This window comes from Gorilla gorilla, chromosome 1 (assembly GCF_029281585.2).
Source record: "Gorilla gorilla gorilla isolate KB3781 chromosome 1, NHGRI_mGorGor1-v2.1_pri, whole genome shotgun sequence".
Taxonomy (NCBI): domain Eukaryota; kingdom Metazoa; phylum Chordata; class Mammalia; order Primates; family Hominidae; genus Gorilla; species Gorilla gorilla.
In genome coordinates, this window is record NC_073224.2 from 6,089,325 (window position 1) to 6,103,928 (window position 14,604).

General features: G+C 39.9%; 1 protein-coding gene across 1 annotated transcript; it reads right to left on the reverse strand.

Moving 5' to 3' along the window:
- Positions 1-7,997: 7,997 nt before the first annotated feature.
- Positions 7,998-8,972, reverse strand: LOC115931420 (olfactory receptor 2T2). Its single transcript, XM_031003600.3, has one exon. It carries the CDS (start codon positions 8,970-8,972, stop codon positions 7,998-8,000), a length of 975 nt encoding a protein of 324 aa, XP_030859460.3.
- Positions 8,973-14,604: the final 5,632 nt, after the last annotated feature.

Sequence of the window (14,604 nt, forward strand, 5' to 3'; positions counted from 1 at the left end):
ATGCAAATTATTTTATGCTTTTTAAGGTATACCTCTAGAATTCCTTCAAAACACCTCCTAATTTTATAAAATGTGCTGAAGAGAAATATTTTTTTTAATGCTAGGCACTTGTGTTTATCTTCAGTGCAAAATAGACAAAAATAGGATCCACCAATATTTGATCAAAAAAACTTCATTCTAGGAAAAATAAATCAAGTTTCTAAGATCAGACAGCAATACAACTTACTTCTAAACCATTAAGGTTTATATACAGTACAAATTTGAGACAATTACGCTCTGTGGTTTAAAATACTTATAGAGTAACTGAGATGTCAGCATAATTCACAAAAAAGGAGGGACTCGCCACTTCCTCTGTCTTCTGAATCTGTCCTTGCTCTGACAGCTCTTCAACTCAGGTACCAATTAATAGGTTGAAGATAACTTTAGCTTCAAGTGTTATTATACATCCAGAGATTGTACTGCAGATGTTAATCTAGTTAGAATTCACCTTATGTTAAACAGATAAAATTGTGTATGATTTACTGCAAAATGTCATCTGCCTTCTATGATCAGAATTGTCTTCAATAATGCCATAGGGCTTATTAATTTGCTACTTAAATTGAACGACACTGTAATAGACTTAGTGTTAAATACAACCACATGTGGGCAGAATCATCTTCCACCTCCAGCAAAGGTCTTCACGTGCTTATGTCTGGAACCGATGGATACGCTCTCAAGTGGCAAAAAAGACTCTGTGGGTACGATTAAGAACTCTGAGATGAGGAGATTCTTCTGGATTATGCGGTTGGACTCAATGCAAATGCCCAGGCCTTACGTGGGAGAGAGGAGGAAGGAGAGTCAGAGACGTGATATGAACACAGGTCAGAGGGACTCAGTCGGTCTCCGGGTTTGACCATAGAGGGGACCCCAAGCCAAGGAATGCAGATGGTCTCTAGAAATGGAGAGGGCTAAGAGATAGATTCTCTCCTAAAACCTCATAGAAAAGAAGGTAGCCTTCCCAACGTCGTGATTTCAATCCAGTGAGACCAGTTTCCAACTTCTGACCTCCAGGCTCTGATATTATAAACTTTGTGGTCATTTGGTACCACAGCCATAGGGAGCGTCTATGCCGATAAATGATTTTCTTACTTAGCTTTTAAACAAAATTGAGACATGTTGCAATAATGAATTGGCCAGCACGTGTGTAGTGCTTGCTGGGTCTCAGGCACCGTGGACGTGTGCCAACATTTCCACGTGCTCTTCACAGCACCTCGACGGGTCGATCACTGTAATTATCACCATCTCACAGCTGGTAAAACTGAGGCTCAGAGGAGTCAGGTGGGAGGAGCTGGATCCAGGCTCAAGGACAACTTTTGTTTTTCATGCTCTCTGCCACTACCTTTAACTTCTCCCCAAAGACAATATCCCTTTGAGCATCACTTCCGTTTACAACCAGCCAAAGAGAAGTTAAATGAATGCAGGGTAAAAGGCCATAAATACACTCAAGGAAAAGTTGAATTTCTGATCACAAGTTGTCAACAAAGCAATAAAGTGACAACATGAAGTTAATAATTTTCCAGAAAGTCAAAATTCTCCCTAACTCCTGGGCAATTCTCAGTCATTACACACCTGCCTGCAGGTGTCTGGCTTTATATTGAGGTACATAAAAAAAATCTCAAATGTACCCCAAGAAAGGTCTTACAAATGCCACTCACACATGTCACTGTTGTGAGATTGCATAGGGCAATGACTCATCTCCCAGCAGACATCATAATGCCCCATTCAATAGGCATGTTTCCAGTCCTGCACAGCATCACCGCTGTTAACATGCAGCCCTGTACGTACTATTCCCTGTTGGGGATTTGAGATTTGAAGATCTCTGTAATGTGGCAGAGTTCACTTAAGGAGAGAATAATTCCAATGTTTCTAGCATAAAGAAAATACAAACATATATTTAAGGTAATGGATCTCTCAATTACATTGATCTTTACAAGTCATATGAATGTGTTATCACATGTACCCTAAGAAAAAGAAAAACAGAATGACCCTTGAAGAATCTTACAATTACATGAATAAACAAATTCATTTCAAAAAAAAATTACAGAAGTGTGAAGTGAGTTTAAATCCTTGTGGAATCAATTGAAATGGTACTAGTGATCCTGTCAATGATTTATGAAACAATGAGTTAAATTATAATTTTTTTCAACATAATTGTCCTCGTATCCTATATTTTCCTAGGTACTGAAGACCCCTAATGGACAGGAGATTTTTTTTAAAGAATTTAAAGGGCCAACTCTGCAGTCAGACTTTATATTCTTATGGTGATGTTTACTTTTGTTGTAACACACTAGATCACTGTCTTAGAAGTTCCCTGAAGGTGGGCGTTTGGGGGAACTAACTTACAGGAGAGTCTCCCTGCTGTGGATTGGGGACAGTTGAGGGACCATTTCTGAAATGATTATTCGCGACTTGAGCCAGATCAGATTATCTAGACTTCGTTATTGAACTAAACGTCTTTGGAAAATTAACGGTGTTTTCGGCCTCTTGTCAATCAAGTGGTCTGTTCAGGCCTCTCAGGTGGAGTCATGAAAACAACTCGTCCCTCCCTCTTAATACGCGTCTATCACTGCGCAGTTAGGGTCACATTCTTCTTACTCTTGCAAGGCGATGAAATGCAACGAAACGCAGATCTACTCAGCTGGGCCTTGGACTGCCAGAGGCAGAGGGCTTGAACTTAATTTTATTCTTACCTAGAGCATGAGCCCACGAAGCTTCAATAGGATAGCAATGTAGAAGGGCCACAGTGCAGGAAGAGAGTTTCAATCTTATCCAACTTGAACTTCTACATGAGAGCAGGGTTGTATCAACATCGAGGATAAAGGGGGGAATCTCAAACTGCTGGTGGGAATTACAATGAGTTTTCTGTCTTGTTTTCTGGTTTGAGAGCGTACACTGAGTCAATGCCAGGAGTTTAAAAAAATACATACAAGCTTCCGCTCCTAGGGAAGTGTAGTACGGAAATAATCAGATGAGTGGGCAATTTATTAAAAAAGTCCATTCCGGTGTTATTTGCAAGAAGAAAGTGGAAGTAACCTAAGCGTCTGCTAACTGGACACATACTAAATAATTGAGGTTTTAGTACATAATAGAATTCTAAGTGACCACTGGAATGTGAGGTGATCTACGTTCATCTTCATCCTATAGCAGGTTCATTGTATTCTTAAGTGAAAAGGTGGCATATTTTCAACCTATATAATCATCTCCTTACAACTGTATTCTCTATCTTTGAAATGAAATCCCTTAATACATACACAGCATGTATTATAATCTTGTTCTTAGAAATAGTCAAAAAAGGTAAAGATTTTTACAGTCTTTCAAATTACACAAAGCCATTATTTGCAAGCATCCCTGCCTTGGGCCAAAATTATATTATCCTTTCTCCCTTTCAAGTAGTTTCCCCAGTTTATACAGGGAGACAGAAAAGCAGTTCTCTTCATTAAACCTTCAGCTATTCAGAAGCTGAGGCCCAAAGATATGGTTTTAACTATGTTCAAACATGTTTTCTGATTTTAATTTTTCCGAGTTTATAGAATACTTCATAAGCACTTTGGAAATCCAGGGAAAGAACAATTTTGACAACATCAACTGACATATGTAATCCTAAACTTCGCATTTAAATTTTCAGTCATGAAAGAGTTTTCTGCTTCCACCCTTGAGAAACGCCCCTAATGGGACTTACCTCCTGCTTGCTTCAAAGAAGGAATATGTGAAGAATCTAGCAAAAGCCAATGACTTTTTTACATAAGCTCCAATTTTAAAATAGTTAATAGAAATCACTTATCAGTGAAGCTGGAAATAATTTAAGTAGTTTTTTGGTGTTTTTTTTTTTTTGCTTCTAGCATCACCCTTGACATGCAGTTCTATGTGAGCCTATAAAAGTCTAACTTTGTTAATCTTCAGTTTCCACGTCATCTCTTCAAACCTGAGATGCCAAGGAAGCTTTCTTTTAAAGACTTTTAGAAGGTACTAAGCCTTCTAAAGTGAAAGTTTTCATTCATTTATTACACTAATATTTATTAAGGGCAAATTCTATATTAGGAAAAATTTTAAGTGCTTGCGATGCATCAATTCTTGTTTTTAGGTATGTGATGATTTAACAAAACCAAATAAGCTTAAAGTGCTCATAAAAAATACAATGTGAAACAACCAGAGTTGAAGCTACAGGTATTTATTTACCATTTTATATTCTTAGCTAGTTGTACAAACCAAAGGAATGTAGTCAAAAGCAAACCAAGTGTTTTCTTGGCCTTTAGTACCTGGGATTTAGAAGGAAGCACACAGTGAAATGCTGCTAAGTGTGTGACATGGTCACGGGAGTCACCCAGGTTTAAGAAATCCATCCTCAGTACAATCACAGCTGAGAAAAAAGCTTAAAAATGCATCTGGTTTTTATCATTTGTGTATGAATCAGCCTATTGTTTTATCTACATAACCTGTCGATGCCATAAAGTTGTCTATGAATACAATTGCTTTATGTATGGAACTTCTTTGTAGAGTCAGGACCTGACGTTTCAGTCATTTTGTTTTCACAGAATTGTCAGAATTCTTAGCAGAACTTCACTTCATTTAAAGTCAGTTGTCCAACTTGACAGGGATGTTCTGTCACTTTTTCAGATTTTTAATTTTTGTGGATACAGAGGTCTGCATTTTCTTTTCTTTACGCTAAATAATTATCTAATTATCTTCAGTTTCTCTGATCATTCCTTTTTGCCTGATATCTTCCTGAGCATTGAATAAAGCAGTTAATAAGGTATTTAATAAGTAGACTTTATGCTTTCTTCTATTACAATTTTATATTGCATATAGATGTTTATTGTATAAAACAAGTCTGTAGAAGCAAGGGTTCACAGTTAATTTTATATCCATATCCCTTACCTGCAGAAAGACGCCACAGGGAATCTGATTACCCCTCAACGTGGGTCATCAGGTCCTTGCTAGACCAGCCTAACTGGCATCCAACAGCAAATGAACATGGCTTTTATCAGCATGTTGCTCTGAAGGGACCTTTGTCCCCAGGTCATTATTAGGGTTAACAAGCTGGCAGCTACACATTGTGCCATGTGCTTCTCCCCTTTGTTTTTGAGACAATCTTGCTCTGTTGCCAAGGCTGGAGTGCAGTGGCACAATCTTGACTCACTGTAACCTCCACTCTGAGTTCAAGCGATTCTCCTGCCTCATCAGCCTACCAAGTAGCTGGGATTACAGGCATGTGCCACCACGCCCAGTTAATTTTTTGTATTTTTAGTAGAGACAGGGTTTTGCCATGTTGGCCAGGCTGGTCTCGAACTCCTGGCCTCAAGTGATCCAACTGCCTCGGCCTCCCAAAGTGCTGAGATTACAGGCGTGAGCCACCATGCCCGGCCACTTCTCTCATTTGTAAATTGTTTATCAGTATCATGGCTTGGCACAAAACACCAGATCAGAGGTTAGAAGACGTGGTTCTGAAGCCCCATCTGCCTCTTGCTGGAATGGGGCAATAATTTGCTGTGAACATCAGCTTCTTCATCTCCCATGGGGCTAATTCTTTCTTGAAATATAAGATTTTGTGAAGATCAGAATCAAAATCAGGTAATGTAGTTAAATGTTTTCAAAACTAGGGACAGTCTTCTATTTTTTCCTCATTACCTGGATTAGTGCATGCCATGTTTCAGGTATACACAACTGATAATTCAGTAACTTAAATATTATGTACATTACTCAATATTAAAATTTATATATTATTTTAATAAAGAAGCAAATCTGGTGACCACAAATTACCTTATGTAAGAATTTGGTGAGATGATTGGGGAAAAATCCTTGGTCACTCCCTTTTACAGTGGGACCAGTTTTATGTGTGAAGGGCATGGATACACACCATGTGTAAAATGCGATTAAAATTTTTTTAAGTTGTATTAAAGTAGAGCCTACAACATAAAAGTGCACACATCAACAGTGGAAAGATTGATAAGTCACCAGGAAAAGAACATGTTGATGTAACCACCACGAAATTTGTTGAATAGACTCAAACACTGAATAAGTCACCTCCTTCCATGCCCCGATCACTAATGTCCATGATATCCCTAGAAACTTGTCAAAATGCATTTCACTTATTGCTTCAGGTATACTCTTGAAATGTCTGTCAATGTTAGAGTTAAATATTCTAGTTAAATATGCAAAGAATCTTGGAAACATAAGAATAAAAGTCCTAATTTTTAATATGTAGCAACTGAGGAAATGGGAAAGAAAACACAGATGTCCCAGGATAGAGCACAAATGCAATGTGAACTGAAGGAGTTTTGTAGAGGGAAGAAAGATCGAGAAGGTGCTAGCTAAGGCAGGAGAATGGAGAATAGGGAGGGCATTAGTGCAGAGACACGAAGGAATAAAATGTGAATGGAGCTGAATTGAAGTAACACTGAGGATATTTCATAAATGAATCCTGGTCTGTTTCTTCACTTAATCCCTCCAGGACATTCTTCCATCTCTTTTCCATGTGTTTCATTTCAGGGTAAAGATCAAATTATTAGGAACCTTCTGAATGAAAAGCCACCTAGGGGTTAGCATATTGAAGGGAATATTCTTTATCTACATCAGCAACAATGGAGGAAACATTTTTCCTTCTATCTCTGTGTTGACACTAGAACAACATAAGGCTGAGTAACCTTTGTTTAGTCTTTGTCAACTATGTAACCGCTCTGTCCAATGTTTTCTAAGTCTTGTATCAACAAAGAAAATAAACACCAGGTCCGTCAATATTTTTTATGTCTCATATTTCAGGACCTTACACACAGGAGAAACTAAAGTTACATGAATGGTGGGGTCAGTGTAGTCTTTGCTTAGTTAGTATTCCACCAAAATTACACATCAAAGCACCACACCTAACTCCGACTAATTACAAAAATACTTGTCTTTAGCATATCAATGAAGATGTTGAGAATAAGAAAATTGAGACACTTATTCCACGGGAACTAAGTTAGCTAATAAAATGTCTTGGTTTATTCATTCTACATTTATCTGTTAACAATTTGAGCACAAATGGCAGTTTTGTAGGTTTTTGGCCATGTAACAATCTTAATGGCAGTCAATTTTCAATCAATAAATCAATATTTCAGGAATATATTGGACTCCATGTGAATAAAGACAGGGCAAGTATTTAATTTCAGAGGTAAGTGATAACATTCATAAAATGTAACTAAGAACATGGAATGAAAAATAGTATCACCTTCCTAAATGTTTTCTAAATGAAACTGCTACACATTTAGCACTAGAAAATATTTTACTTGTATTGAATGTTTGAAATTAAGTCATCAAGGAGGTGGCAAATGCTCCTTCCAATTTCCATTCAAAAGTTGGTCAGCAATACAGACAGGCAGGACTCATGATCACAGGTTAACAATAGAGACAGGCAGGACTCATGATCACAGGTTAACAATAGAGACAGGCAGGACTCATGATCACATGTTGGCAATACAGACAGGCAGGACTCATGATCACAGGTTAACAATAGAGACAGGCAGGACTCATGATCACATGTTAGCAACACAGACAGGCAGGACTCATGGTCACACGTTAGCAATACAGACAGGAAGGACTCATGATCACACATTAGCAATACAGACAGGAAGGACTCATGGTCACATGTTAACATGGGCACTTCCAAGAGCTGCTTGGTGTGCCATGGTTTGTAGGACTACTTGACTGAGAATGCCCTCTGGAAATGTTTGTGATTCCAGTTGAAAAAAGTTGACTAATGCGGAGATGCTCACCAACTTCGCTACTGTTCCCAAGTAATCCTTGCAACAGGATGATTTTGCCTGTTAATTTTGAATTGCTAAAAGTGACACTGAACATTCTTCAGAACCAATACCATATTTTCTGTAATAGCTGCGTTATTGGCCGCAGCACCACAGATGTTTGCACTAGTCCCTGCTAGTCCTTCCTGATCACAGTCACCACCCCTGATGCTCTGGGAGTCCCTGCTAGTCCTTCCTGATCACAGTCATCACCCTGATGCTCTGGGAGGAGCCACATCTCCCTAGTACTTTCCTCAGAGCTGCGGCCACATCTTTATTCCTCAAGCTGTAGATGAGTGGGTTGAGCATGGGGGTGAGGATGGTGTAGAAGGCAGACACCACTTTATCTTTCTCTGGAGTGTGGTAGGAGTGGGGCAGCACGTTGGTGTAGAAGGCTGCCCCGTAGAAAACGCTCACCACCATAATGTGGGAGGAACACGTAGCAAAGGCTTTGCGCCGGCCCTCAGCAGAGTTCATCCTGTGGACAGTCAGGAGGATGTGCGTGTAGGACACAGAGATGACAGATAGAGGGATAAGCAGCATCAGCACGCAGCAGGCATACATCAGGGTCTCATAGAGTGACGTGTCTGTGCAAGACAACTTCAGCACAGCTGGGATCTCACAGAAAAAGTGATTGATCTCTCGGGATCTACAGAAGGGGAAATTCATAGTGACAGGAGTCAGCATGAACCCATCCAAGGAACCACCAACCCAGGAGCCGACCACCACGAATAAGCAAACCCTGCGGTTCATGAGGAGAGGGTACCGTAGAGGGTTGCACACAGCCACGTAGCGGTCATAGGCCATGAGACCCAGCAGGAAGAATTCCCCTCCAATCAGGGTCAGGTAGAGGAAGATCTGAACTGCACAGCCCAGGAAGGAAATGGTCTTGTCCTTGGACAGGAGGTCCTGGAGCATCTTGGGGACAGTGATACAGATGTAGATGGTATCCATGATGGAGAGCTGGCTGAGCAAGAAGTACATGGGTGTGTGGAGGCGGGAGTCCATGTGGATGAGCAGAATCATGACCACATTGGCTGTTATAGCCACCACAAAGATGGAGAAGACTATTGCAAAGAGAAGCCCGGGGAAGGCAGGATGGGTGATGAGGCCTGTGAGGACGAAGTTAGTGGAGTTCTGGAGAAGACCCTCCATGCCCATGGTCCATGACAAGCTCCTTGGGCTGTAAAGGCAGAAATCTGGCAGCTTATTTAACGACCTGATATGTAGGAAGAGCCCACCAGGAATAGTATGTCAGAAGCAGCGTGAGATCAAGAAACGATCACCTACTTCAGGATCATTTGAAATCCTAGGTTTCAGTATTAATGATCTGTGTGATATTGGACAGAAAATTGATCTCTCAAATAACTCAATTTCATCATCTGTGAAAGGTCATCATAGTTCTATACTCTACAGGCTGGATGTGAGATGTAAATGTAATTCATACAGTACCTGGTTTAGAATCTGATTTTTACTTTGAACTATCTTAATACATTTCATAATCTTATCACTTTTAGATTGAAAGTTTTCTGAGGGTGGTTACTGTGCCTTATTTCCCATTTCACCTTGCAAAACATGGTTTGAATTTAAATTGCTCTCTGAATCTCCATTGAGATGATTGTACTAAAGTCATCCACAGATATCTATTTGTGAGTTAAGAAATTGATAGAAAACATCAGATAATTTTTTGGCTGCTGCTGTTACTGAACAGCTTTATGAAAGTCTGGAACATCAAAGCAGTACAGATGACCTCATTTGGGGTCAGGAGCCACACTGTCTTGTGGTTAGACTTTTGTCCTGCAAAAGGAGTTCATGTTTTAGGCATGGATTGCTGTGAGAACTTGTGTCTATTTGTTCTCACAGAATAATTTGGGGATCATAAATCTGGCAGGACAACCACCACAAACTGCTTCAGAGCAGGGCTTTAGTTTCATTATCATGGTGGTCTTTCTGGTTGACAATGAATTCTGCTAAAATTTTATGACTAGATACTGCATCATAGAATTCAATCATGACCTAATCATCTTAAAATATTGTTTAGCCAAAATGTTAGAGTTTCTCTGACAGAGTGGCATCCTGAACCTGTCCTAATACCATCCTAGTAATCCACTGCTAGTTGGGTTTTTTCCTCAAGTTTATTTCTCTACCATTTTACTGATCCTTCATGTTTATAAGTAAAAATAACTACAGTCGGGTGCAGTGGCTCACACCCATGATCCTAGCACTTTGGGTGGCCAAGGCAGGCAGATCACCTGAGGTCAGGACTTCGAGACCAGCCTGGCCAACATGGTGAAACCTCATCTCTGCTAAAAATACAAAGATTAGTCGGGCATGGTGGCAGGCGCCTGTAAAATCCCAGCTACTCAGGAGGCTGAGGAAGGAGAATCACTTGAAATTGAGAGGCGGAGGTTGCAGTGAGCTGAGATCGTGCCATTGCACTCCAGCCTGGGGGACAAGAGTAAGACTTCGTCTCAAAAAACAAAAAACAAGAAAACAAAAACTATAGATGGTAAAGAAATTTCTGAACTCAGACGACACAGCAGTATCAAACATTCCTTGAATAAATGGAATGAATTCTCATGCTTTTTTGAGTAATATGAATGCGTGTCCCTTTTATATGTTCAGGGATACTGAGGGATGGATTGTTCTTTTAGATTATGGTGTATTTCTTCTCATTTTAGTGACAGGATTACTGAAGAAACTTATTTCTGTCAAACGTTTTGGCCACCAATACCACAAATGTATCTGAATCTTTTGGTTCTAGAATAGTCAAAATTTACAGTCCCTGAAGCATCAAGAAGGAATAAACTCCCCTTATGTTGAAGCAAAAACAATAGGAACAGTAGAGACAGTTTTCCTTCTTAGTGCTCAAAGATGGAGATATGAGTAATAGGCCTAAAAGATGAGTAAACATCCAGAGGGAGAAAAAAAAAAAAAAGCAATTTTTGTGTTGGTCTGTGCTGAAACTTCAGTTTGTCACACCTTGGTTGAGGAGAAATACATGAGCATCAAATATTAACTCCTGTCAAGCGTGATAAAAGTCAGCTACTTTTGCCTTTAACAGGTGAAAGATTTTCTTGTGATAGCCACAGCTTTTAATCATGGGTCAAGAGACTATTTAAATATACAATTCCATTTGCAGTGGCTTTTGCAATAGCTTGTTGGAAATTGAAAATATTAATCTCACAGACAGTAAGTTTGTCTTGACCCACATCTATTGTTTCAGTTAAATGCATTATGGATATTATACATTAATTACTATAGTGTTAAGTTAGCTGACAATCATCCTTTTAAAAATACTTTGAGAAACTGAAATAAGCAAGAATGAGACAAACGAAAATGACCTAAGAAAATAACCAATTACTTTTGAATCAGAACATGAACCAGAGCATTTTGTTTCATGTAAATAATCAGACTCCACAAGGTATTCAAAGAGGAGGCAAAACACTATTGCCTCAAATGTTTATGATAAAAGGATAAGAACATTTTCAACTCCTAGATCTTATCTTACTGCAGGATCCCAGAAGAGGAGAGTAAAAAAGCTGAAACAGGAGAAAGATGATTTTAGCCACCTCCTTTATTTTTATACAACCGAGACCATGTTAAAAAAAGAGGTTCCTTGTGAGTGTGAGCGTTGTGCGTACATGTGTGTGTAGTGTGTTCATATGTGAGTGTGTGAGCATGGTATGTGTGGTGTGTGCACCTGAGTGGGTGGGGATATGTGTAGGGAAAAGGCCCTGCTAAAGAGCAGAACACTACACTGCTTGGCACAAACGAGCAATTCACTCATTTCAATGAAGCCAATATTTAGAACCAAATGTGACATGTTCAAATGCATGCCTAATATTCCACAGGATACTGGGCATTGCAAGTAGACAGTGAAAATATCTGCATTATGGACAAAATATGTCATCAGTTACTTCTGTTTACATCAGTTCCGAGCATCTACATTTTAACATTAGAGTTGATGCTATTGTTTAGCATTACATGTGGTTTGGCTTATTCACACATACAAGATCCTAGATTCCACTCCCCATCAGGTCATCTTTCCCTCACTATCATTCTCCACTCTAAGACACTTAGGTTCCCCTTCATCAACTAGTCTTTCAAAAAAAAAAAAAAAAAAAAAAAGCTTTTATTTGCGTGATCAAAGCTTCAGGCTCTTCAAGGTGGGGAATGATTTCTCCCCAGTGCAGATTAGAACATAACCCAGAACCCCTGACCCCCAGGACCAGTTATAACATCACCCAGTGTTGCAACATAATTATCTGGCAGGAATGGGAGGGTGGGAAGATCAAGCCGAGAGGTGGAGGACACCAAGCACAGGAGGCTCCACATCTGTTATCTGCACACTCGGGACTGATGGGTGAGGGATGAGTGAGCTCGCCAAGAGGCATTTATTCTACCTGTGGTCTGCCACATGGAGAAGAGGGAAAGAGGAGGAGGAGAATCTCTGCAGGGTGCCAGGTGATCAAAGCTGTATGTTTCAGGACAACAGCCCTGGAGTTGTTCTGGGAGAAGCCATAGAAATCAAGAACAATTGGTGACTCACCGAAAATTGAAGAGATCTCCAAGAGAGGTCAGATGTTCTTCTACCAGGGAGAAGAGCTTAGAGCAATCCGTTCTGACACCCCTTTCCGGGAATTCAGCATGACTAGAGCTATGAGAAGTATCTGCCAGTGTCCTTTTCTGTGGCAATAAAGCTGCTAACCAGAACTGATCTTCTCCACTTGACACAACGTACCCGTAAAGCTTGAAAGGGAAGGGTTTTCCATTCCATCCTTAGAGACAGAATGCCTGAAGCACAAACACATTCCATGTTCAAAACACTCACCTAGTACTGGGTGAGCTATGAAGATTGATAGAACTGACAATATTCTTAAGGGGTATATAGTATCCCCCTATATATATCATATGGGGGGATACTGATTAATGTATCATGTCAAAAATCCTCATAGAAGCAGATCATTTTAAGTCTAAAGTGGGGATTTCTAAAAATGAAAATATATTGGGGACTTTTTGAAGGTGTTTAGCCACAAATAACAGCTAATGCCATTGTGCTTTGCTCAGCTGTCAAATTGCTCTGGGAATGGACACGCATAGTTACTTCTCCAGACCTCAGTGTTCTTTCAGTAAAAGAAAGGATTAGTAACATGTTGGTGACATGCCAAAGTGCCACATAGCTCTAAGAGTCATCGATTATTTGCTCCTGAATGAGAAAAAGGGGGCCAAGGATAGTATATTGGGATCTTTCTGCTTTGACTGAAGATTATGAGAGAAGATAATGGTGTGGAAGGCACTAAGAGATGGAGGAAGAGAAACAGGAAGTTTGGTATTCCCCAAACCATAAACCAATAGGGCTTTACGTGTGCCGGGTACTTTAGAAGTTTTACATACATGAAGTCATAGAAAACCAGAAGATGCTATGCATCAGTTTGAGTAGTGGACAAAGGTACAGTTTCCCCTTATCAGTGGGGGACAGTTTTCAAGCCTCCCACTGGATATCCGGGAACTGCAGGCAGTACTGAGCCCTATATATAACACCATATTTTATCCCACGCATACATATCTATGATCAAGTTGAATTTATAAGTTAGGCACAGTAAGATTAATAAAATAGAATACCTAAAGACAATATACTGTGGCTATAACTTTCAGTTTGATGTGTGACAGCAAAACTTGCATAATTTTTTCCTTCTTCATGATTTCAAAGGTAAGTTTTTCTTAACATAGATCTTGGCAAACTCAGTTTATGAGGGTTTCTCTCTCCGTAAGTCAAGAACTTTCACCTTTTTAGTTAAAGCAAGCACCTTACAGCCTCTCTTTGGCACATCTAAATCGCCAGCTTCACTAACTCCATCTCTTTGGGGCCATTAAGAAAAACTGTTACTTGAACACAAGCACTGAGTCCGCCACAGTTGATTTGATAACCTAGACAGCTACTGAATGACTCAGGGGGTAGCATAGACAGTGTGAATCAACTAGACAAAGGGATATTTCCACCACACTACTCAAAATGGTGTGCAATTTGAAATTTGAGATTTTTCATTTATTTTTTACACATGGTAGATAGCGACCTGGCAGATTGCAGGTTAACTAAAACTATGGAAATTAAAGTGTTAAGAGAGGAATACCATGTCAGAATTCTTTACCTCAAAGGTTCACCCTAGGGCTAGAGACTGAAAGGATCTTAAAGCATGAAACTTTTAAAGAGAATCTAAGTGATCACTGCTTTGAAAATAGTGGATCACAAGAACCAGGAGAAGACAGGAGTCAGTTCAGTTAAACAGTGCAATAGTAGAGGGGGAAACCGGTCTGATTCCGAAACTCGAGACTGAAGAGAGGACATGATCAAAGACAATGTAAATAATGTCAAAAGGCTCGAAAATGGGAATTAGCAGGCACTAGGGGTGGAAGAAAGAGGGGAGAGTCCAGTCTAACTACAGCTGAAGAGCCCGTGGAGAGCTGAAGTGTGTGGGGTGGAGTGCGGCTGGAAAGTGAAGGCGGAGAGACCAGAACTCAGTGTCGAGAAATAAGGTGCAAATGGGAGTTGTTTCAGTCAGAAACTTACATGCTGAAATAAGGTACTTATGAAAGATCCACCTGGCAGTTTTAGTCTTGAAAGCAAGATTAATTGCTACTCATGAGTCTTCATAGCCACAGTGGGCTTTGGCCAGGAACTCCTTTTCTTCTTCTACCTACACAAGCTACTCCTGTACTCTGTCTGCTTTTATGAATGAACGCATTTGGACCTTGCTTCCTACATTAATCAGACTATCCCCTTCTCTCCACA